The following is a 24,879-nucleotide window of genomic DNA, read 5'->3' as shown; positions in this document are numbered from 1 at the left end:
ATCAGTTGGCTTCATTATGATGAAACATGAGCAGAGACTCTTCACTTCCAGTTTTACCACTGAAAAGCAAACGAGGATTTTTAAAGATAACTGGAGTGAAATGGAAAAAAAATCTCCCTGTAATATCATAAAGTGCAAACAGATTTTATTCACAAGATTTGGCGTTTCGACAAGCTGTGAAAACCTTGATAGCAGCAGTAGGAATTTGGGTTTTCAGACCAAGAAGCTACATGATGATTTCAAGAGTGCGCAGTAGATTCCGTTTATTTTTAACAAAGGCATTCAGCGGAGATGCGCCAGGTTAACCTCGTGCGGGAGCCACCTGATACCCCCGGTCGAGCCCGGACCGAGCCCGGAGGAACGTGGAGTAACCGAGCACGAAGACCGCGCGTCCGTTCCGATCCCAGCCAGGCTCCGGTACCGCGGGGCGGGGCCAGCGGGGCGGGGCCACCCATGAGGGGCGAGCGGTGTGGGGCGGGGCCAGCGGAGCGGGCGAGAGGTCACTGATGCGGAGGCGGGACTACGATGTGGGGGAGGAGCCAACGGTGTGCGGGGCGGGGTCACCGATGCAGGGGCGGAGCCAGAGATGCGGAGGCGGAGCCAACGGTGCGGGGGCGGGGTCACCGGTGCTGGCCAGCGATGTGGGGGCGGGGACACGGTGTGGGGGCGGGACGGGGTCACCGATGTCGGGGCGGAGCCAGCAGTGTGGGGGGCGGGGACACCGGTGCGGGGCCATCGGTGTGCGGGCGGGGCCATCGGTGTGAGGGCGGGGTCACAGGTGTGGGGGCGGGGCCGGGGACACATGCGGGGCGGGCGGCGCGCGCGGCCCCCCGGTGTGCTCCGCCGCAGCCCGCCACGGGGCGCCCCGCCTGGCCCGGCTCGGCTGGAGGGGCCGCCCCGACCGCCCCTGTCCCGTGTCATGCCCCCTTTCCGAGCCAATGAGAAGGGGCGGGGAAGGCGGAGCTTGGAGAGCGAGGCCCAATGGGGAGCGAGAGCTGGCCAGGCGGGGGCCAATCACGGGCACGCCGGTGAGTGCGCGCTGCGGGTCGGGCCCTCAGTCAGGGCAGGGCGGTGCTGACGGGCGGCGGCGCCGGCCAATGGCGGCGCGGGGGCGGGGCCGCCCCGCCCGCCCCTGCTGCCGTCGAAGCTGCCAGAGAGTCAGGTGGCTCCGGGATGCGCGGCGGCGGCGGCGGGAGGCGGAGGCGGGCGCGGAGGAGGCGGCGGCGGATGGGGGGGATGCGGCGGCTCCTCCACGGCACAGGCTTCCTGTTCTTGCCCCTGCCCGCGCTGGGCTGAGGCGGTGCCGCGCCGGGACCTTTCGGCAGCGGCACCTGGTGCCGGCGGGCGCCGGGCCGCATGAACAATAGGCGGCGGTCCCGGCCTCGCCGCCCCCCGCAGCGCCCGGCTGCCGCGGGCGCCTCCCCCTATGGAGCAGCCTCGCCATGGAGCCCCTCACCGAGCTCAGCCAGGAGGGCGCGGGCGGCGGGGAGCCGCCGGGCGGCGGGCCGCTCTGGACCGCCGTCTTCGAGTACGAGGCGTGCGGCGAGGACGAGCTGAGCCTGCGGCCGGGGGACGTGGTGCAGGTGCTGTCCCGGGACTCGCACGTGTCCGGCGACGAGGGCTGGTGGACGGGCAAGATCGACCAGCGCGTCGGCATCTTCCCCAGCAACTACGTGAGCAGCGGCGTGCCGGGGGCCGGCCCCGAGCTGCGCGCCCGGTACCCACCGCCCCCCGCCATACAGCGTAAGGGGACCCGGGCCGGGGCGGGGGGGTGGTGCGGCCCCTCCGCCGGGAGGGAGGGAGGAAGGGAGAGAGGCGGGGACGGAAGGAGATCCCCCTGGGCCAGGGGGGACTGGGACACCGTGGGAGGGGGACCGGACCGGCGGAACCGCCAGGGTGAGGCGCAGAGAGCCGTGACCCGGCCCTCCCGAGGTCCCCGGGCGGAGGCGGGACCGCCACCGACGGGGAGGAGGCCCGGACCGGGCCTTCGGTGGGTCCAGGCGGGAGCCGGGACCACTGCATGAGGGGAAGGGAAGGCCCGTCCCGGTGGCGAGCGGCCGTGGGAGGTGGCGGGCCCCGCCGGCGGTGTGGGGGCTGGGGCGAGTGGGCCCTGCGATGGCCCTTGGCGGGGAGCGGAGGGGCTGCGGCGCCTCGGCCCCTCCCGCCCCCGGGCCGCCCCAGCACCACGGTCCGTTCCCTTCCCCACCCGCGGACGCATTCCTGCTGCACCAGTGCCCTCCTGTCTTCCAGGCTACCGCACTGCTCCAGGGAGGCCGAACCTCGCTCAGTGTGTTGTTGGCGTTTCACCGACGCCAGGAGCAGTGTCCCATTGTTAAATCCTGTGTTTCCAGAGGCTGATGAATTTTCATCAAATTACTGAAGCCTGTCGGCTGTGCGATCGTGGAGTCACTGGGGGCTCTGCTGACTCTCCCTTTAAGAATATCCTTAAGGAGAGGTTGCTGAATAGGAAGCAGTTGCTTTTCTGCAGTGTTAATTCACTGCTAATACTTGTTCAGTATCTTCCTTCTAACCAAAAGCTTATTATTTCTGACTGAAAAATTCTTAAATTGACTTGTGTTACCAGGTTCCTCTGCACTTGTACAAATTCTGTCCTAAAATACCTGTGAATGAGTTCTGTCTAGGCCTGCATGAGGGTTGCTTGAGTAAGTTATGATGCTGAAGGCACGAAGGGATTGGTTTGTTTCTGTGAACTTCAGTGCAGTTTTGAAGCCTTTGTTGGAGACAGAGAATAGGGCCATTTAATCTCTACATTTTTTTAGCTGCTACGTACAATTGTGGAAAAAGAAACAGCATGGGATGACTGTTTCTAGATCCTGTTTATCACTGTTGACAATTCAGGCAAGGATAATGCTTTTTTATGGGGAGGGGCAGAGAAAAATCTTCAGACTAGTAGGCTTTTCTAGAAAGTAAGAGTGAAAACATGCTTTGTCCTATCTAGGCCGTATCTCCAAGGAATACAACTAATAGCTTTTTTTCTTAGTCTGTGTTCTGCTTGAAAGCATTTAGGTAAAACTCAGTAATTTATAGCATTGCCCTTGGGCTTTTGAAGGGACTGGGTTCGTGGGTAAGTGGTGGTCCTTCCGTTCATGCTGCTATAAGTATAGATAAGTTATTTTTTCCCACATGCAGAAAATGCTTTGAATGAAAGGTTATGAGGCTTTGCCTTTGAGATAGGTAGGACAGCCATTTCTAGAAAACTCTTTGAACCTTCAGCTCCCATCCTGTTTTGAGTGTTCAAGCACAGGTTTTGTAACTGGGGGTTCTCCTGTCTTGCTACATTTTCTGTGGTCTGACAATTCAGGAGCAGTTGTGGAGTGCTATCCTCCCCCTGTACCCTTGACTTTCATGCCACAACAGGGCTACACTACTCCTCTTTTGTAAAGTCATCAGCTGTATGTTCACAACAGAGTAAGATTTATTGCCCTCCAATAAGTGTGTATAATACCTAAGGAGTATGATTCTTTTTTAAAAGAAGCAATGCATTTTTTACGGTCTTGTTAAAGTTGGCAGCTGTTGAATTTGGTTTGAAGTTTAATGTAAGAAATCCTTTGCAAGGAATGATAGCCACTTTTAGAGCTGGTGATGTTAGTTTGCTAGCTGTCTGGAATAACAGTCTACTGTTAACTTACTTGACTATGAAGTATTAAAGCTTTGCAGAAGTGATGCAAAGTGTCATTCCAGACATGCACCTCTGCACAGAAACTATTTTTACTTCCTTTCTTAGAGTTTATCTTCATATTTAATGAAGGGTTTGGAGTATAAGTCCTTGAGATTCTTTCACTGAGAGCTGTCCTCGTCAAGCTGGTAATTTTATCCATTTGCTTATGTAGTATGCCTGGCTCTTGCCTCAGTGAGGGTACCATGAGTGATACAAGTAGCCTGTAGAGGCTGTCAGCAGTGGACCAGCTTGAAGGACCTCATCTGCACTATAGGCTCTTATAAACTTCAAACTGAATTAAATAGCTTAATCTTATGGTATAGTAAGTGCTGGTTAAACAGCACCTGCTTTGCAGTTTGTCAACATGGCCACTGGTTCATGGTGTACAGGCTCTGTAATTCCTTATCAGTCCTTAGAGGACTGATAGTGCCTCATTTCTTAAATCCTGAGCCAAAAACTGCCTCTTAAACATTCCCATTGCCTGTACAGTCCAGTACAATACATCTGCCCAATTACACTGGAGTTTAGAGATGGGGTTGGTGTGTTTAAAAATGTGAAGTAAAATAAGTATTTTGTGCCCTAATGTAGCTGTATAACTTACTCTGTGAAAATGAAAAAGCTGATTCAGCAGAAAATATGTTTTAAAAACCCAAGCAAAACATTTTTTAAAAATGAGAGTTTTTTTCTGATGAGGCTATGTGAGCAGGCCAGTCTGCCTTACACAAATGTGTGGTTTCATAGTTAAAGCTAAGGTTGTACTTGCAAATAATAGAAATAACATTCGGCGCCACATGTTCAATTCCATCCGGATGCTGAAGTCTCTCCGTTTTACATCCCAGTCCTGTTAACTTGTGCATCCAAGCAGGGATGTGCACGGAAAATGGGTGACGGCACAGAAAGACTTATACTTTCTAGCCTTTCGGTTTCCTTTGCCCATCTCATTCTCCTGCCTGACGCCTTCCTGTCGCGCTTCTCCCCTGCACAGCCGTCCCCGTCCTACCGCTGCCGCCGGAGCTGTCCCTTCAGCACCTGCGGGACGGCTCGCTCAGCGCCTCGTTAATGCCCTTTCCCTACGTGAAATGCCTGATAAGAACACAGGCTGGGAGTAACACCGGAATGCTGTGTGTCCGGAGTTTGTGGGACGGGCAGCCACCTGGTGCTGTGGCTTACGTGTTTCTTGATTTTCAGTGTTTTAACGGACCTTGCTCCTAGGAGCAGGTTATTTGAGGTTTCTGCTAGTGCTGAAATTCTACTGACTGAAGAGATAAGACTCAACATCTCATTTTTTTTAGCACTTTTATTAGTGAGAAATACAAGAGCAGCTCCTTTAGTGTATTTTAAGTGACAGGGTAGTCTCTTATCTGGAGTTACTGTCATCACAGCCTTGTTCTAAAATTTCTGTGTTTTGGGTCAGAATCTACTCTGTATTTTCTGGTAATCTCTATCTCATGAGCACCAAGGCTGCTGCTGTAGGAATGATATCTTCTTTGTTGTGCAATTCCTTGAAGCTCAGAGTGTTACCCAAAATGTTTTGGATCAGAATGAACCTTTAATCTTTTGCTCATGAAATGCAAGGAAAAGGAGCACAGGCATCCTTATTAAAAACCAGCTCATGGGTTTGACTGACTAGAATAATAGTCAGTCAATAGAATAACAAGAGAGATTTCTAAAAATCATGTTCATGGAAGATAGAGCTCAGAAAAAAATCCTTCAGCTGTGGACAGAAGAGTTTGTATTATCTCCGTAGAATTTTGTGTTAAAGTCTTGTACTATAAGCTTAGGAAAGACTTTCGATTGGAATAAAGAACATAGTTTACTTAAGTGTGATCTAACCTGGTCACTTACAGGCTTAACTTCCCTTCTCCTAGACAAAGCAGAGGAGCCATGCCAGACTTGGCATTTCAAATGCAGGAAAGTATTAAAAGTCTTTGTGACTTTCTGCTTAAATCTTGCATCAGGGTATTATTCTGTTAAAAATTTTAGAAATTTCATTGACTGTAACTGATAACCATCCAACTATGGTCTCTCTCAAGTGGCCTACCACTGCTGTAAATTCAACTGTGTCAACATTTTTTCTTAGGTCAGTATGTGGGGTTTTCATTCTACATTAATCAGCATTGGATGAGTTCTTTTGGCTACCCGAAAGTATAAACTGTGTTTAGTGTGTATTTTTACAGGATGCATTTTCTCATTGCCTTCACTCCAGATGCAATTTATGTGCTGAATTAAAGACATCTGTATCTGTAGATTTTTCCTATACAATGACATAGGCCTCCAGTTACTGTGTCACCCTATGAAGTGTAGCTGTGAGTGTATGGGAATAGGAAGTTTCTGCAAGAAAAATGCAGTATGCTATAATCAAAAAATGTTTTTCTTATTGCTAGCAGTGTGTGGTCTGATCCATCTCTTTATCATACTATTGTCAGTAGCATCAGAATTGGTTAACTGATCTCTTGGGGGGAAGGAATCTGCAAAGCCGGTAGACATGTGGAAGAATAAGCTTGATTTGGGAAGGACTAAAAGATTGTTGTAGCAGTTAAATAAGGGACATTCAAAATAAGGGACAAATGGAGAAGCAGATGCATTTTGTGTTGAGTTTTAGCTTGAGCACTGTATTGTGAACACAGTGAAGGTCAGTTTGGGAGTGTGTTCTTTTGGGATCTTGTACTGTCAATGAGATTTTATCCTTAAGTGGTGGGAGGAGGCCATCAGTCTTACAAGGGTTAAATGTGGTAAGAAGAGCCTATTTTATTGTGTCATGTATCATCATTTACAGTGAGTTCTTCGTACAGGTTTTGTGATATTGAAAGATCCATTTTACCACACTATTTGGCACTAAAACATTGTCAGAAGGGACTATTGCTTTCATTTGTATTGTTTTGGAGTGAAAATTGGCCCTTCCTCCAAGGGTAAGGGTGAGGTTGGGCAGCATGGACCTTCAGCTGATGTATGGGCTGTATGTACAGGCTAAATTTCTTCTTTTTTTTTTTTTCATCTTTCTCTAGTCCTGGAGATCGACTTCTCAGAGCTTGTTCTGGAAGAAATCATTGGCATAGGGGGCTTTGGAAAAGTGTATCGAGCTTTGTGGATAGGAGATGAGGTTGCTGTCAAGGCAGCTCGCTATGACCCTGACGAGGACATCAGCCAGACCATTGAGAACGTCCGCCAAGAGGCCAAGCTCTTTGCCATGTTGAAACATCCAAACATCATTGCCCTTCGGGGCGTATGTTTAAAGGAACCTAATCTTTGCTTGATCATGGAGTTTGCCCGTGGAGGATCACTAAACAGAGTATTGTCTGGTAAAAGGATACCTCCTGACATACTAGTGAACTGGGCAGTACAGATTGCAAGGGGAATGAACTACCTGCACGAGGAAGCGATTGTTCCCATAATTCACCGTGACCTGAAGTCCAGCAATAGTAAGTGCTTCCCAGGGAACAGGTGGGGTGCTGGGGAATAGCTTTGAAAAGAAATCATGCAAATTAAAAAGAGGAGTAATGTTAACTTAGCGATCCTTTCTTGTGAACCACTGTATCCTCTAATTCAATCCCAGAGGGGTTTGTTTTTATGCAGTATGGTGCTACAGGCTGCAGGAGACATGTAAATGCTTTCATTCTGTAGAAGCAACTTACCTAATTGGATGCAAAAGCAAATGTAAATGAAGCATGCTCCTCTGGACTTAAAATGTGTATTTTCCTTCCACTTTGTGGAAGGATAAATACTCCTTTGTAAAGATAAATGTTCCCAAACTTACATTTTACTTGCTAGATTTTGCTGTATAGATGAGATGCAAGCCTGTTTTCCTTATGGGAGTTTTAACCCCTTCCAGCTGAACTGGATCTTCTCTTTATCCATCATAAAGCTGATGTTGACAGAAACATTAACTCAGGTAAATAAAATGTCCTTGTGCACCCAGGACTTCAGCTGATGTTTGTGATGCTTTACATGGATGCAGCTGATCCATTTGAGAGCATGGGGGCCTTGAACTTTGGCTGTTAGGATTGTGGAAATCATGGTGATTTCAGCTACTCTATAATACCAACAGTGTTACTGTCTCCCACTTGGGTATTGTTCTGGTAGCGTGTCTCTTTTCACAAACTTAAAATTGCTTTGAATTCACACACAGACATAGAACATGATTTATGAATGTGGGAACAAATTGTTGCAGTGGTTTCAAGCTCGTAATTTTCTTTCCTGGTGCCTGTGTGCAGCTGTTTAGCCTTTTTCTCTGCTTCTCTACATCTAGATGGCAAGAGCAAACACAGAGCTGCATGTTGGCTGTGGTGGTTTAGGTTGGTGTGTTAGAATGAACTCTTTTTCATTTATGGCTTGAGTTAAAAAGGAGCACAATGAACTGGGTGGCGGGGAGGAGACATGTGTTCCCTTTTGCTTTGAGGGCTGTGACATTAGCAAAGAGGTCTAACAGATGGGAATTTTAATATCTTAAATAGATTTAAATGAGTTAGCATTAACCATTATAATGCTGTAAGTTTCCAGGCCTCGCAGAATCTTCCTATGCTTTTTGGCCTCAGGTGTTGTGGCAGTGAATTTGCATGGTTTGTGGTGAAGGGGTGAAAGAACTTATTAGTTCTTGTTAGTGAGTTTGCAGAAATGAACTATGAGAGCTTTCAAATTACAATAGTATTCTTACACTAATAAAGTTTCCCTTTTCGTTAGAGTAAGGCAGTCTTAATGTCTATAAAGATTCCCTAATATCTAAACCCTTCTCTTACAGATGGCAGTATATATGGGCATGTTGATAAATGCTGTAAAATTAAGGAGTGATTTGCTTAGTTAATGGATGACTGGCTGCATCTGTGATAAGAAATAATTGCTTTCAAGTGTTGTGCCTTTCCTCCTTACTGAAGAAAATATTTACTTGCTTATTTTGCCCACAGGCCATTAGGATTTTATTGCTTAGTGCTATCTGAACATTTTTGAGGTTTAGAATGGAAGTTCTTTCTAAGATGGAAAACTGTTAGCTCCTGGTACTTCACTGTTTTATTCAGGCCAGAGGCTGCTACTTGTAAAAAGGAAACATGTCAGCAAGAGAACTCATCCAGCTAGAGGGACCCAGTGCAAAAAGTTACCACCAAACAGGCAGGGATGTTGGAAAACATCTGTACTGTCAGCCAAGAGTAAATGTCTCTTGTCTCAATGAATCAGCAGAGTGTAATTGTGCTGAACCATAAATTGTCAGTGAGGAGTTGAGGGCTTTGCTACATGTATTACTATAATTTCCCTCATTTAGGAGGAAGCAATAGTAGCAAAAGAGAAAGAACAAGTAGGAATGCCTATGGAAGAATTCAGAGATGTCCTGTGTTTGTAAGGAAAAGGTAAAAGAGAATTTATAGGGTGATCTTGACCAAAGATAGCACCAGATCTAGTCCAGAAATAATGGGTATATAGAAAATTCTATCCCAGCTAAGTCTGGAGCAAGAAGTAGTACATTTGGCAGGCTAAATAAATGTAGGAGCTGGTACTGAAGGGAAGGACTTGAGGTATTTTAAGGAAAAATTACTGTTTTGTTCTTCTCTTTTCAAATAAGGTGAATTAGTAACCCTGGATGTGGTCTTGAGATACTACAACAGATGTTTGCTTTGTTAAACGACATAGAGTTCCTCATTCTGTGCTGTGTGATGGAAGAGAAGTTTTTAAAAAATATGTTCTTTCAAACATTTGGAAATGTAAGTTCTTTTCTGAGTGTATCTATAGAACAAGTATCATAAATATTAGATTACGACAGTGGTGGAGCTTCCTGTGAGGGTAGGGGACTGTAGGCCCAAGTCACGTCTTGCTTGATTACTCAGTCACTGCATTGCTCAAATCCCTTTCCCGTTACATGTAATAAGTATCTTGGAAATGTCCCTCTTCTGTTTTCTGTGGAAGACTTTTTACTAGTTTCGTAAAGATTAGTGGACTAAGTATGGTATTGTGTCCTGATTGATACATAGCTTGCATTTCTCTGTTTTTCTGATGTACTTAATTTTCTCAGTTACTGTGGGTAATCAAGTACAGATTTTCTTGTTAGCTTTGTGCCTGTAGAATTCCAAGCTTGTAGCATTTTCTTAGCACAAGTAACCACCCACCTACTGATAGGCAGTGATGTGTCTCTGGTGAGGGAACAGCTCCTGCTTGCAGGGACTTGGAAAAGATTCTTGCAGACACATTTCTTACTTATACTAAATACCTACAAGAACTGCAGAGCTTTCATGGGAGCATCAGCTGTATTGATCTCCTGGTTGGTGCTGTCACTGCTGTGTAACAGACAGTGATTCTCATACATCTCATCTTGCACCAGCTGGGCCCTATACTGTGCATCTGAACCTGCAGAAGGAGTTAGTTTGGGGATTAGGTAACAAGATAGGGGAGTGCAAAAGAACAGAGTTGCCTTATTCAAACCCAAATTTTCTACTATAATAGAATGTAAGAGAATGTCTTGTTTTCAGATATCTGCCTATATTTAGGCAGATAGAGAATGTATAAGGACAGTACTTCATGATGAATCTTTTAAGAAGGTCACATTACATTTTGAACAGTAACGTGTCAAGTGGGCACTTTAACTGAGAAATTACCTGATTATATAAGGATTTGAAAAAAAGAATCTTTTTTAATTTAAACTGTTGCAGCTATGTGGACTCAAATAGTACATACCAAACAATGCCCAGAATAGTTGTCAATGTTTCCAGTGGCATAATAAAGAACACAGGGTTTTGATTATGTTGGGAACTTCATCTTGTATAGGGACTGAACTTCAGGAGATTATTTTAAGATTCTGGGAGGTGTCTGTTTCTTGAGATTTTCCTCATCAAAAAGCCCTCAAAACCAGTTGTCTGTTGTCCACCTTTTTTGCTTAAAAGAAGTTTTTTTCTGTTAATTTTTTGTCTTTTTTTTTTATTCTTTTAATTTTCATAACTTTACATTCAGTGCTAATACATTTAGAGGGTAAGAAAAGTGCTCTGTAAGTTTAGTACCATGTTTGTTTGAGGCAGATTTATTGTAGATCTTAGAGATTCTGAGGGCTGCCTGTGTCATTGCTTTGGGGATGCTGTCAGAAAATGAGTACATAAAGGTCTTTACAAAGTAAATTGCAGACCTGTGATTTGTTTTTAGGGTCCCTGAAAGTATTTTGTTGAATGTCAGTTCAGTTGGCAGTGAGTCTGGTAGGCAAGTGTTCCAGTGGCATTACCAGCTTACATGTCAGTCATTTAACTACACAAGAGAAAGAAGATAACTTAAGAAAGCTATTTGGTTCTGCTGTGTGAGGAGATAAGCATTTCTCTCTTTATTTTGGCATTTGATATAAGGGATTCAATTTATTCCACATGAAATTTAATCTTATTAATCTGACAGAATCCTCACTGGCTGCTTCACTTTCTCTTCATCTAGTTATACAGCTGTGCTGGTTTGAAGGTGAACCAGCAGGGGAAATGAACTCACCACGAGAGAGATTATAAGTCAGACCTAAAATTTAATAATAATATTACAATAACAACACTGATACACAAGGGAAATTGCTTTCAACTCACAATACCCCAGCAGTATAACCCAGTGTCCTGGGGCACAAACCCAAGGGGGTTTGTTTGCCCTTGTGCTGAGACCCCTGTGGCTCCCCCAAGTCCAGAGCAAAAGGAAAAGAAAAACCTGTTGGTGCAGGCGAGGGCTGTGGTCTGGGCGAGAGCGGTGATCTCCTGCTGTCGAGGTCCTGCTGCTGCTCTGGATCCGACGAGAAGGGGCTGAGGTCTTCTTACCCACCACTTATGTACCCTCAGGGAGCACTCAGTCCCTCCCCCTGGGCGGGGACTCACACAATGGGTGATTAACTCTGGGAGCCAGGGGTTGTTGAGCTGTTGATGGCCCATTAGCAGCTCCGCCCCCCTCAGGCTGGGTGTGAAGTGATAATGGCTCCCTGGGCAGCTGCTGCTAATGGCCCATTGTCCTTGGGGAATGAATAGAGGGGGTGGAATACACAGGTTTGATCACCACCACACAGGGTTAGCTGGTCCCTCCAGCTGAACTAGGACATTATCCACCCCTTATTCCACTCCATCTAGTCATTCCCAAATTAACCCCCTTTTTACCTATACATATATATACACATGTATACAATGAAACATTACAAACTCTTCTCGCTCAAAATTAGGTCCCCTTGTGGTACACAACGTGTTTCTCCATCTTTTTGCATTACCCACCAAGTGCAACCAGGTCCTTGAGCAAAGACAATCCCTCGGATGGGTTTGCCTTTGTTTGAGGTGGGACTAACCCAAACAGTCTTTCCTAACATACCTCTCATATGGACCACAGGGACTTTATCTCCATCTACAGTATTCAAGAGTTCTGATTGGGCAGGGCCAGCTCGATTGATGGAGCCCCGGGTGTTGACCAACCAGGTGGCCTTTGCCAAATGCAGCTCCCAGTGTTTGAAAGTTCCCCCACCCAACGCCTTCAAGGTTGTCTTCAGCAGTCCATTACATCGCTCAACTTTCCCGGCAGCTGGAGCATGGTAGGGGATATGATACACCCACTCAATGCCGTGCTCTCTGGCCCAGGTGTCTATGAGGCTGTTCTTGAAGTGGGTGCCGTTGTCAGACTCTATTCTTTCTGGTGTGCCATGTCTCCACAGGACTTGTTTCTCAAGGCCCAGGATGGTATTCCGGGCAGTGGCGTGAGATACGGGGTATGTCTCCAGCCATCCAGTGGTTGCCTCTACCATGGTCAGCACGTAGCGCTTGCCTTGGCGTGTTTGGGGAAGTGTGATGTAGTCAACTTGCCAGGCTTCCCCGTACCTGTATTTCGACCACCGTCCACCATACCATAGAGGCTTCACCCGCTTGGCCTGCTTGATGGCAGCACATGTGTCACAGTCATGGATAACCTGTGAGACACTGTCCATAGTTAGATCCACCCCTCGGTCACGAGCCCATCTGTATGTTGCATCTCTGCCTTGATGACCAGAAGCATCATGGGCCCATCGGGCTAGAAACAATTCACCTTTATGCTGCCAATCCAGATCTACCTGAGAGACTTCAATCCTGGCAGCTCGATCCACCTGCTCGTTGTTACGATGCTCCTCATTAGCCCGGCTCTTGGGTACATGAGCATCTACGTGACGGACCTTCACACTCAGCTTCTCTACCCGGGCAGCGATGTCCTGCCACATCTCAGCCGCCCAGATGGGTTTCCCTTTGCGCTGCCAGCCGGCCTTTCTCCAGCGCTCCAGCCATCCCCACAGAGCATTGGCCACCATCCACGAGTCAGTGTAAAGGTAGAGTCTTGGCCACTTCTCTCGTTCAGCGATATCCAAAGCCAGCTGAACAGCTTTCAGCTCTGCGACCTGACTTGATCCACCTTGTCCTTCAGTCGCTTCTGCAACTCGACGTGTAGGACTCCATACAGCTGCTTTCCATTTCCGGCTTGTCCCTACAATGCGGCAGGAGCCATCTGTGAAGAGAGCATATCGCTTCTCCTCTTCTGGTAGCTGGTTATATGGTGGGGCCTCCTCAGCTCGTGTCACCTGCTCCTCTTCTTCTTCAGAGGACAATCCGAAACTCTCACCTTCCGGCCAGTTGGTGATGATTTCCAAAATCCCAGGGCGATTAGGATTCCCTATCCGGGTTCGCTGCGTGATCAGAGCGATCCACTTACTCCATGTGGCATCAGTGGCGTGATGGGTAGAAGGAGCTTTTCCTTTGAACATCCAGCCCAACACTGGTAGTCGGGGTGCCAGGATGAGCTGTGCCTCAGTGCCAATCACTTCTGAGGCAGCTCGAACTCCTTCATACGCTGCCAGGATCTCTTTCTCAGTTGGGGTGTAACTGGCCTCAGATCCTTTGTATCCCCGGCTCCAGAATCCCAGCGGTCGTCCTCGAGTCTCCCCAGGTACTTTCTGCCAGAGGCTCCAGGATGGGCCATTCTCCCCGGCTGCAGTATAGAGCACATTCTTCACATCCTGTCCTGTCCTGACTGGCCCAAGGGCTACTGCATGGGTAATCTCCTGTTTAATCTGCTCAAAGGCTTGTTGTTGTTCAGGGCCCCACTGGAAATCATTTTTCTTCCGTGTCACAAGGTAGAGAGGGCTTACAATCTGACTGTACTCAGGGATATGCATCCTCCAAAAGCCCACGGCGCCTAGGAAAGCCTGAGTTTCCTTCTTGCTGGTCGGTGGGGACATAGCTGCTATTTTGTTGATCACCTCTGTTGGAATCTGACGACGCCCGTCTTGCCACTTCACTCCTAGGAACTGAATTTCCTGAGCAGGTCCCTTGACCTTACTTCGTTTAATGGCAAAACCAGCTCTTAGGAGAATCTGGATTATCTTCTTTCCTTTCTCATAAACCTCCCCTGCTGTGTTCCCCCATACAATGATGTCATCGATGTACTGTAGATGTTCTGGAGCCTCACCCTTTTCCAATGCAGTCTGGATCAGTCCATGGCAAATGGTGGGACTGTGTTTCCACCCCTGGGGCAGTCGATTCCAGGTGTACTGCACCCCCTTCCAGGTGAAAGCGAACTGCGGCCTGCACTCTGCTGCCAACGGAATGGAGAAAAAGGCATTGGCAATGTCGATGGTGGCATACCACTTGGCTGCCTTGGACTCCAGCTCATACTGAAGCTCCAGCATGTCCGGCACAGCGGCACTCAGGGGGGGTGTGACCTCATTGAGACCACGGTAATCCACCGTCAGCCTCCACTCTCCACTGGACTTTCGTACTGGCCATATGGGGCTATTAAAGGGTGAGTGAGTCTTGCTGACCACCCCTTGGCTCTCCAGCTCACGAATCATCTTGTGTATGGGGGTCACAGAGTCTCGGTCAGTGCGGTATTGCCGACGGTGCACTGTGGCTGTGGCCAGCGGTACCAATTGTTCTTCAACTTTCAGCAGTCCTACAGCAGAAGGGTCCTCTGAGAGGCCAGGCAAGGTGCTCAGCTGTCTGATTTCCTCTGTCTCCACAGCAGCTATGCCAAAGGCCCAACGCAGTCCCTTTGGGTCTTTGAAATATCCATTCCTTAGGTAGTCTATGCCAAGGATACATGGGGCTTCTGGACCAGTCACAATGGGGTGTCTATGCCATTCCTTGCCAGTCAAGCTGACTTCAGCTTCCAGTACAGTCAGCTGTTGGGATCCCCCTGTTACCCCAGAAATAGAGATGGATTCTGCCCCGACATATCCTGATGGCATCAACGTGCATTGTGCGCCAGTGTCCACTAAAGCTTTGTATTTCTGTGGGTCTGATGAGCCAGGCCACCGAATCCACACAGTCCAATAAACCCGATTGTCCCTCTCCTCTACCTGGCTAGAGGCAGGGCCCCCCTAGTTCTGGTCATGGTATTCACTGCGCTCTCCCTGTGAATATGACCGGGAGGTTCCTTCAAGAGGATCGGGCATAACATCATCATTCCTATACTGTCTGGAGCCTTGCCCACGAGAGACCGGAGCAGCCTTCAACCTTGAAGAATTCCCTGTGTTAGTTGTGCCTCTTTGCAATTCACGTACCCGAGCTGCTAAGGAAGAGGTGGGTTTCCCATCCCACTTCCTCATATCTTCTCCATGCTCATGGAGGTAAAACCACAGATTGCCGCGTGGAGTGTACCCTTTCTCCTTAGCTGGGAGACGCCTGCTTCTGATGGCAGAGACTCTTGTTTGTTCTGGAGAGATATGGAAGAGTCCTTCCTTAATCTTCTCTTCCAGTTCAGCCAGTTTTGTTTCCACAGCTGAGACATGGGCTCGTAATGGAGCAGTGACAGTGTCTTCATAAATCCTGAGTTTGCTGACCAGTGCACCCACCTTGTCTTCTCCCTCTCTCCACTGCAATGTTGCAAGGTAGCGAGAATACATTTCTGGCCCAAGTCGTGCAAATTTTAACCACATCTGGGATGTGCACTGGACACCATCTGGACTTTTAGGGAATCTCTCATCCTCTGAAAAGATTATCTCCAGTACGGCTAATTCCCTTAAGCACCGGATACCTTGTTCCATCGTGTTCCACTGTCCTTGCTGTACGTGGAGGTCCTCCTTACAAAGATATCTCTCCCTCACGCTTGACAACAGTCGCCGCCAGAGGCTGAGAGTTTCCTGTCTCTTTCCAATGCCCTGATCAATGACAACATCTCGAGACAGGGATCCCAGCTGCCTTGCCTCACTCCCATCTAGAATTGTATCATTGGCTGCAGCATCCCAGATTCGAAGTAGCCAGGTCAAGATGGACTCATTTGCCTGTCGTGTGAACTCTCTCCGGAGCTCACGCAGCTCTCCCAGGGATAGGGACCGGGTGATTATTTCTGGCTCCATTTCTTCTGCTTGAGATGAAGGTCCTGACTCTTCCTCGTCATGCACTATACGAACTGATTTGGTCTTTGATTTTCTTTTCTGGACAGGGGCAACTGCTATCGGTTTCTGTTGTCCTTCTGGCTCCTCCATGGTCTGGGTGGACATGGTGCTGGTTGATGTATCTCTCTTCCTCTCTGGCTCCTCCATGGTCTGGGTGGACATGGCGCTGGTTGATGTATCTCTCTTCCTCTCTGGCTCAGTCATGGTCTGGGTGGACATGGCGCTGGTTGATGTATCTCTCTTCCTCTCTGGCTCAGTCATGGTCTGGGTGGACATGGCGCTAGTTGATGTATCTCTCTTCCTCTCTGGCTCAGTCATGGTCTGGGTGGACATGGCGCTAGTTGATGTATCTCTCTTCCTCTCTGGCTCAGTCATGGTCTGGGTGGACATGGCGCTAGTTGATGTATCTCTCTTCCTCTCTGGCTCAGTCATGGTCTGGGTGGACATGGTGCCTGTGGATTTGCTCCTTTTCTCCTCCTCCTGATGATGCTGTACCACACCAAGCAGTGTGCGGTAGGCAGTGGCCAGGGCCCAGCAGGTTGCTGTGAGCTGCATATCTCTGGGACTACCAGAGCATCTTCCTTTCACATAGCTTAGCATTTTGGCAGGGTCCTGCAGTTGTTCCGGGGTGAATTTCCAGATCATTTGAGGAGAGAAGGTCTCCAAATACTGGCCCATATCTTCCCACTTCCCGTGCCACTCAACATCATCCGCTCCCAGGGCAGGCCTCCAGCAAGTCTCCTTAGAGAGCCCAGTTCTGACCCTAAACATGGTGTATACAGTACAGAGGAGACAAAGCAACACTAACAGCAGGATTATGCTGTCCCTAACATCAAAAGGAAGCTCAATATTTTCAATGATTGTTGTAGCAGAGGTGAAAAGGTGGAAGTAACCATCTCCGCCTGTTTTCCCCACAGTCTGGGTGCTATTTTTAATGAGACCCCAGAGGTAACAACCCAAACCAGGACAGGCAGACCAGACTGAATATACATTCACAATGAAATTCATTGCTTCTGATGTTATGACAACATAAACATAGTATATTAATAAAGCAATTTTGATTCTTCTCCCTGGTACTAAAGAGAGCATCAAAACAGGCACATGGTTCCCCATGTGTCGAAATATGAACAGGCCCAGATACACGATCCACATGAATACATCAAGCAACATGGTAGTCAGGGAGTTTCTGTACCCAAATACACAAAATGAAATTGTAGTTCTGACTTCTCTCTCGTGCCCCACGTTGGGCGCCAAAAGATGTGCTGGTTTGAAGGTGAACCAGCAGGGGAAATGAACTCACCACGAGAGAGATTATAAGTCAGACCTAAAATTTAATAATAATATTACAATAACAACACTGATACACAAGGGAAATTGCTTTCAACTCACAATACCCCAGCAGTATAACCCAGTGTCCTGGGGCACAAACCCAAGGGGGTTTGTTTGCCCTTGTGCTGAGACCCCTGTGGCTCCCCCAAGTCCAGAGCAAAAGGAAAAGAAAAACCTGTTGGTGCAGGCGAGGGCTGTGGTCTGGGCGAGAGCGGTGATCTCCTGCTGTCGAGGTCCTGCTGCTGCTCTGGATCCGACGAGAAGGGGCTGAGGTCTTCTTACCCACCACTTATGTACCCTCAGGGAGCACTCAGTCCCTCCCCCTGGGCGGGGACTCACACAATGGGTGATTAACTCTGGGAGCCAGGGGTTGTTGAGCTGTTGATGGCCCATTAGCAGCTCCGCCCCCCTCAGGCTGGGTGTGAAGTGATAATGGCTCCCTGGGCAGCTGCTGCTAATGGCCCATTGTCCTTGGGGAATGAATAGAGGGGGTGGAATACACAGGTTTGATCACCACCACACAGGGTTAGCTGGTCCCTCCAGCTGAACTAGGACAACAGCCAATCTTTCCTTCTTCAGCTGCATGTTGGTGAGCCACTGAGCATATGTTATGGAATTGGTAGTAGGCCCTTCTCAGTTGTGAAGGCATCTAAATAATATAAGTGCTGAGCTATAGAAAAAAGGTAACTAGAAGTGCCCACTGAAGTCAACATCACTGTGTGTAGCACAGCTCTTAAGAGTTACCCTTTCTTTTATCTGTGACTCAAGTCTCATTTCTGGCCAGAGGAAGGTGCTTGGCATATGGTGTTTAGGATCAAAAAGGACACTCCTGTTGGTTTTAGTGAAATACTACAAATGATAAAGCCGGTCCTGTTTGGTTCTGTTTGTCTCAATGTTAGGTATGCCAGTGTTGCTGTGGGATTAATGCCAGTTAATTAATACTGCAGAGAACTAGAAAAAGCATATTTGCTCTTTTTTTTTTTTTACTATCTCAGCAAAACAGGTTTGTTATTTGCACTGCGTTGAAAGATTTTGCTGAGGGTGTTCATGCCAGTTAGCAAAGTGCTTTTTAGAAGTCACCATGGTTGTGTTTCACCAAGTGGCACAGAAGATTAGCAGCAAAGTGACATGGCCAAGGTCGAAGAAAGAGCTAAGCACATAGCTCAAAATAAACCCCAACAATTCTTATTTCAGGCAAGTCAGTAATTCTTCTTTTCTAGTTCTTTGAAGTCTTCACCTTTGCTACTTTTTGGACCGCTAAGGTAAGCTTGTGGTATCTTGCTGTTCAATGCTCTAGCTTTCTGAAGAATTCCAAACTTCACTATAGCATTGCTTTATTAATGGAGTTAAGCCTTTTTCTGTTCATAAAGGTGCTGCTAGATCTGACTTTCACGTGGTCTACCATTAGTTGTTCCTAGAACATACAATATTCCTTGGGTTTTTTTGTTTTGTTGGGGTTTTTTTTAAGTATAAGCAGAATTTAGACACAGGGATTCATTTCAACTAGTTCAAATCCAACACAAGGACAACAGGACTTCAGTGTTGCATATCAGTATTGGTAACACGGGATTTGTGGTCTCAGTCCTTGTTGCAGTGTTCCCCTCCCAGAGGAGGAAAAGTACCTGATGGAAACCTCTTCTGTTGGACAGTGTTGCAGAGCAGAGCTCTTCAGAGTCCGCTGCAAGTGTGTTGGCAGAGCAGTTTGGAACTCTGCACTGTTATTATTGCTGCTTCTGGTACTTTGGTGTAATCTGCTAACTCTCCAATGCTGTACCTTCTATCAGAATGGATTTCCTTTGTCAGTGAAATTAAATGAGTGTGAGTAATGCTTTATATAAAGTGTAGGGAAACTATTTCATTGACGTCTGAATGCTTTTCTCTGGGTGAGTAATTGATCTGGCCTTAGTTGGGTAGTCCCTTGCCCTGTAAGAGCAAAGTGATAAAAATGTGAGGGTTTTTTGGGGGGGGCAGGATGGGGTGGGGAAGACAACAGCTGGTAAATGAATTTTCAGGGGGCAAAAATCAGTAAAACTCTTTTTTTTTTAAAGTTTAAAAAATGCATACAGTAGAAATCGAGCCTTTCAAACAGCCTGGATGTACTCCTAAGGATGATGAAAGATAACTTTTCATGTTCTGTCCTTAGGCAATTATCTGATTCTATGGACAAGCTATAAGATATTGCTAATGGTGCATAACTTGTAGTTTTGATTACTCTGCTTATTTCTCTGTCTCCCCAGAGTATCATCCATTGTGCTGATATGCTGATCACTTGTATTGTGGTTAAAAAAGAAATCAAGTAACTGTAATTTTTTGCTTGTGGTAATATGATAAGGAAATTCATGCTGTTAATACTACTACTTTTGTTGAAAAGAATGAAAAAAATTAATTTTGTGTACTATTAATTCAGAAAATGTAAATTAATCCTTAGTGTTGCTAATTTTTAAGATGCTGAAATATCGGGAATTCATAGAAATAGGTTGACAGTTTGTACATTGTATTTTGGCACTTTGTTGGGTTTTTTCTTCCTTAGCTCTTGTAACTTAATGTGGCTGTTATGGTTTTGTTTAGTTGGATGTGAATTCATGTCTTCACTATTACTTTCATGTCAAAAATAGAAAGTCTTTATGAAATAAATTTGATGTCTACTTTGGTATCCTGCTGCCTACACAGCAGTAAAAAGGCCGTTTCACAGATGGAATCTGTTATCTTCATAGACAAGCATGGAAAGAGTACATCTTGTTTTTAAGAAATTAAATTGTATCTATTACTCTTGAAAACCTAACTAATATCCTTTTCATGTCATTGGGCCACTGCATACTTTCTTTGCAGGGTTCTTTCTGCTCCTAAGAAAAAAAAATACCTGAGTCAGGCACTAAGCCCTTTCTCCAAATTGTGCATATGAAACCATAGAACAGCCATGAACAGACCTAAGTGATGTCACCAGGAGGTGTGCCAGGCATCCCATGGACTCACTGTCTGACCATCTGTGACAAAACTGGGAAAAATCTACGTTCTTCTGACATTTCCAAGAAGCAAGGCAGGAGAACAGCCTTGTTGTGGAATTTCTGGGAAGCTAGAATAACTTTCTCAGTTCTATGTGTTTTATTTGGTGTTGAATTTTGACTGACTTTCATCGGCAGCTTCACTCTTGCTTTTCTTACCAAACAATTCCATTCAGAATTTCAACATATCTGAAACAAATTCACTCTGGAAGCATCAAATGTTAAACAATTTTGTTCTTTGAAGTGATGATTCATCACCCAAGATGATTATTTTAAGTAATATCCCTCCTTGAAGAAGGTGCATATTTCCTTATGACAGGACAAGGGGATCCTTAAGCTGTTGGAAAGCATACAGGAAATAGCATGTGGTTTTAAGTAGATGCTTTTTGGTATGAGTTTACTTTCTGATTCTGGAATAGTTTGTTGTGTGGGTTTGACTTTGATTGCCAAAAGATTGCTGAAGTTGACTGGCGTGTCTGTTAATTGTCAGACTAAATTTACCTTTCCATTATTAGTTATTCTCAGACCTTGACTTTTTGCAGATACATAAAATAGTAGCAGAACATCATGCATTAACAGAACCTATTGCAAGACATAATAATTTAGAATTATGTTGTTTGGTTTCATCAGTGTTTCTTAAGATTAGGGAAGAAGAGGACTTGCTCTTGCAGTAAACATTTGGGTCCCACCCTGTAGTCTCTCATAGTGGTAATGGCAGCATCATGAGCACCACTCTGGGTCGTCTTTGGGAGGAAGTAGGCAGAGGATAGGCAGCCTTCCTGTCAACGGTTTGTATTACTACCAAGTTCTTCCTTCCACTTGACTTTCTAGAAGCATTTCTGTATTGCTTAAGCATTTATTGTGACACCATTTTTATTAGGAATAAGAATACCCTTCCAAACCCTAACCTTCCCAAACCAGCAAACATTAACTACTGCACATATGGATTCCCCAAATTATCTTTGAAATCCTGTGTGTGCTTTGAATATGTTACTTCATAAGTCCAGGGTGATTTTTACAGCTACAAGCCAAGCTCCTGGTTTGCTGTGTGTCTTTCTCTGATGCTTCATCAAACAGAAATGTTAAGATTTACTGTTTGTATTACAACTGGAAGCATTTGAAATGCTAGCAAGGCTTCAGCCTTGCTTATGTTTAGACTGTTTAGATGTGTAGCAAATGACACAAGTAGCAAGTGCCAGTAGCTCCACTTACTACTAACATGTCATTGCTTCTGCCACTAGGATTTTGCTTATCACAGTGATCGCTGTGCTTAATCGCGGGTTCCTGGGTGGTTCTTGGTATACTATAAAGAATTGCTAGAATGGATAGTTGCTGTAAAGATGGTCTGTTTAAGGGCAGTGGGATGTATGTCAGCCTGGCTGTGTGGTCCACCTACCAGAAAAGTACTGCATTTCCAGTTATTTCTCCACTATGAGTACAGGCCTATGAGATGTTAGAGAGAATAGTCTTTGGTTGCTTTTGTCTTTGCCTTGTTCAAGGATCCTTCAAATAAGAAAAATCCCATAACTTTTCTTAATGGAACTTGATATGCCCAGTTCTACTTGTTCAAGTGTTGTCAGTCTTGCCCTGGATTTATTAATTTGCTTTTTCTTGTTTGATTTAATCAGTCACTCTGTGGTTTTAACATGATTATGGTCATCTGGTAACTGGGGGTTGTTCCTAATGCTTCATCAGGTTACTGTATAGTCAGATTCTTTGATTGCAGAGTAAACTGGGTCAGAAAAACTAGCAGAATTGTAGCCCATCAAAAAGTGAACAGCTTTCTGATAGCTATACTGCTTGAGCTGTTGCCTTGTGTGGACTTCCATGGGCTACACTGCAGGATTACCCCCTTTCTCAGCAGCTGCTGTGCTTAAGGTCAAACTGCAGTATTTAAGAAACTATAAATTGCACTATCGTCAGCTGTAGTTTGGTGTTGATTGTTCATCTAAGAACCTTTTAGCATTTGTTTGATGAATGGAAATACATCTTTCTACCTTTTATTAATTTTTTTAATTGAATCTGATTTAAAAAAGAACAAGTACAAGACACAAATCACAAAACACCCCAGCTTCTGGGTGTGGATTGTGCTGTTGCCTGTGAAGATTTTGTCTTCCTTGCCTTTTACATTGTGGAGTACAAGCTTATTCCATGAATGAATTAGTACTTGGTGTTATTTAGTGTTTCATAAAGATGCCTTAATTGAAACCAAACCAAAACAGTTCTGCACTAGTTTTCTTCATCATGAATTTTATGTTTCTATTTGACTGGAAAAAGCTCCCACTGAACCAGCATTATAATCTTTTCAGGCAGGCTCTTGAGTGATAAATGGTGAATGTCATTCATGTGATTTTACTCTTCCCTTTGTTTTTTTTGTGTGACCTGATGCAGTTCTTCATTCTTTCCAAGCTTTCAGACCGGTACAGTTTAGCCATGCCCCATCTTGAGTACAGATGTAATTATACTTCTTTCTTGGAGCATTTAAGTGATTATGAAGAGTACAGTAATCCATGCCTGAGCTAGAAGGTTGTTCCAATGTCAGCTGTATGGTAGGATTTAGCCTGAGCCCAGAGCTGAACAGCTCTGTTTTTCCCAGAAACTCACCTGAGCATTCAAAGTGTATGGTGCAGATCAATAAAGGGACAAGACTTTTTTCAGCTTGGCTTGGTAAAAGGATCAATTCTAAATTTACTGTGGCTCTGAAGGCCTTTCCTATCCCCTCCCCCATTACGCATGAGCTCTTTAGAGTTACTGTACTGCTCGGCTTAAAATCCAAGAACTGCTGTGCTGTCACATCCATCACCTCATCTAGGTTAATAGAGGAGGACAGTCACCCAGCTTGATGGATTTGCTGAACCCTCACACGTACCCAGTAATTAAAAAGCTATTGGTTCCAAGGTATACATACTTTTTTCAAAATGTACTATTGCTGAATGGTTAGTAATAAAAAGCAGAAAATCTTTGCTTATTACTAGAAACAGTATTTGTGTTCTTTGCTTTTGCTTCTAAGATGTGAAATTTTGAGTGAGTCTTAAATTCTGTCCTCTCCAGGAAGTTATGCAACACTTAGTCTTCTGCACCACGAACAAACAGTAGAATAAAGGTGCAGTCCTGCTGAAATGAACAGCAGGGTAAAGGCTACATGTGGAAAGCCCGGACTCACTCCATGTGCAGATCTGTTAATCACTTTAGGTACTTTGAATGCAGGATCAAGAGCAGATTGCTCATTGTCTGGATACTTGTGAAGCAAAGCTGTGCCAGCTGACTATGGAAGGTAGAGCTAAAGTTGCCAATTAGATTTCGGCAAACCACTACCATATGAGATCTCGCTTTTGGAGTGAGTTTTTGAAATCCTTTCCCAAATGAAATGCTTAGTTTTGCCCTCAAGACAGAATGCCAGTGTACTGACAATAGGACTTAATAATTAAAAAGGAGTTGCCTGGCCGTGTTAGTCTCTTGTTCCCTGTGCCCGAGCGCTGCTTTTTTGACTCGTTAGGCAAACTGCAGACTTAGTAGCACTCTTCTGGCTCTCTGAGCCAGTGCAGCAGCATGAAGCTGTATATTAAGGCTTGTTATCTCACACCCAGTATTTCCCACCACCACCCTCTGAGATGAAATGTATCTTAGAATAGAATCATAGAATCATAGAATCGATTGGGTTGGAAAAGACCTCCAAGATCATCGAGTCCAACCCTTGGTCCAACTCTAGCTCATTTACTAGATCATGGCACCCAGCGCCACGTCCAATCTGCATTTAAAGATCTCTAGGGATGGTGAATCCACCACCTCTCCGGGCAGCCCATTCCAATGCCTGATTACTCTCTCTGTAAAAAATTTTTTGGGAAGTTTTGCGTATTTGTAGGAGCGGAAAATAGGATTGTAACAATCATACTAAGTTTAGTGAAACTATCTTCTGTGCAAGAATGTTTTTATTTAATCTATGAGTACTTGTATCCTTCAATTAAGGACTGTTCAGGAGCTAGAGGACAATGGTTAATACTTGTATCGCTATAGTACCTTCTAAGTTAGAACCCTGAACATTTCAGAGTCCATTGTATTTCTTCAGAGTAAGTGGAACTTCACATTTCAGATAAAAGCAAGTATGAAAAGTAGCAATTGGGCCATGCAAAAGGTGAAAAATGCTTATCTGATTTTTCTGAATTCATCTTAATTTAAAAAAAATAATCCACATTTGCATGAATTTCACAGTAGTTGAAAATGTTTAGACTGGAAATAGATCTAGAAGACAGTGAAAGGGATTTGTAAGAAGAGAAAATTATGCATAAATTGTGGGGAGATGAGTACAAAAAATTCTGTAGGCTTAAATTGCCTGCCCCAGTTGTGAAGTTCCCGGGGATGTGTGTGTCAGGGAAGAAATTAAAATTTAAGTGTAGTATTAATGTTTTAGTCTTCAATGACTGTCTGGCTAGGTGTAGAAGTTCTCATAAAACACCTTCAGAGCTTTCCTGGCTCGGATATCTTTGTTCTGTGGTCTGAAAACAAACCCTTAGAAAACCTACAGAGTTGAGTGAAGAGATTCT

The 24,879-nt window shown here is 45.6% G+C and overlaps 2 protein-coding genes across 4 annotated transcripts in view; one reads left to right on the top strand and one right to left on the bottom strand.

Annotated features, from left to right (window-relative positions):
• Positions 1-282: 282 nt before the first annotated feature.
• LOC139673548 (uncharacterized) lies at positions 283-921 on the bottom strand. The gene has a single exon (XM_071559304.1). The coding sequence runs from the start codon at positions 919-921 to the stop codon at positions 283-285; it is 639 nt and encodes a 212-aa protein (XP_071415405.1).
• A 276-nt stretch (positions 922-1,197) lies between these two features.
• Positions 1,198-24,879, top strand: part of MAP3K9 (mitogen-activated protein kinase kinase kinase 9) — a 68,617-nt gene continuing 44,935 nt past the window's right edge. For all 3 annotated transcript variants that reach the window (XR_011698069.1, XM_071558216.1, XM_071558215.1), the window contains exons 1-2: positions 1,198-1,743; positions 6,685-7,098. Coding sequence is in view for 2 of the 3 variants with exons in the window: in XM_071558216.1 (XP_071414317.1) it covers positions 1,443-1,743; positions 6,685-7,098 (715 nt within the window). In the remaining variant the exon portion in view is untranslated. The remainder of the gene's footprint in view (positions 1,744-6,684; positions 7,099-24,879) is intronic.

Source organism: Pithys albifrons, chromosome 6, assembly GCF_047495875.1.
Source record: "Pithys albifrons albifrons isolate INPA30051 chromosome 6, PitAlb_v1, whole genome shotgun sequence".
Classification (NCBI taxonomy): Eukaryota; Metazoa; Chordata; class Aves; order Passeriformes; family Thamnophilidae; genus Pithys; species Pithys albifrons.
This window is presented reverse-complemented; position numbering and strand designations above follow the sequence as displayed.

Excerpts from the sequence above, each read along its gene's own strand:
- LOC139673548 (XM_071559304.1), bottom strand. The coding sequence starts at position 921 with ATGACACGGGACAGGGGCGGTCGGGGCGGCCCCTCCAGCCGAGCCGGG.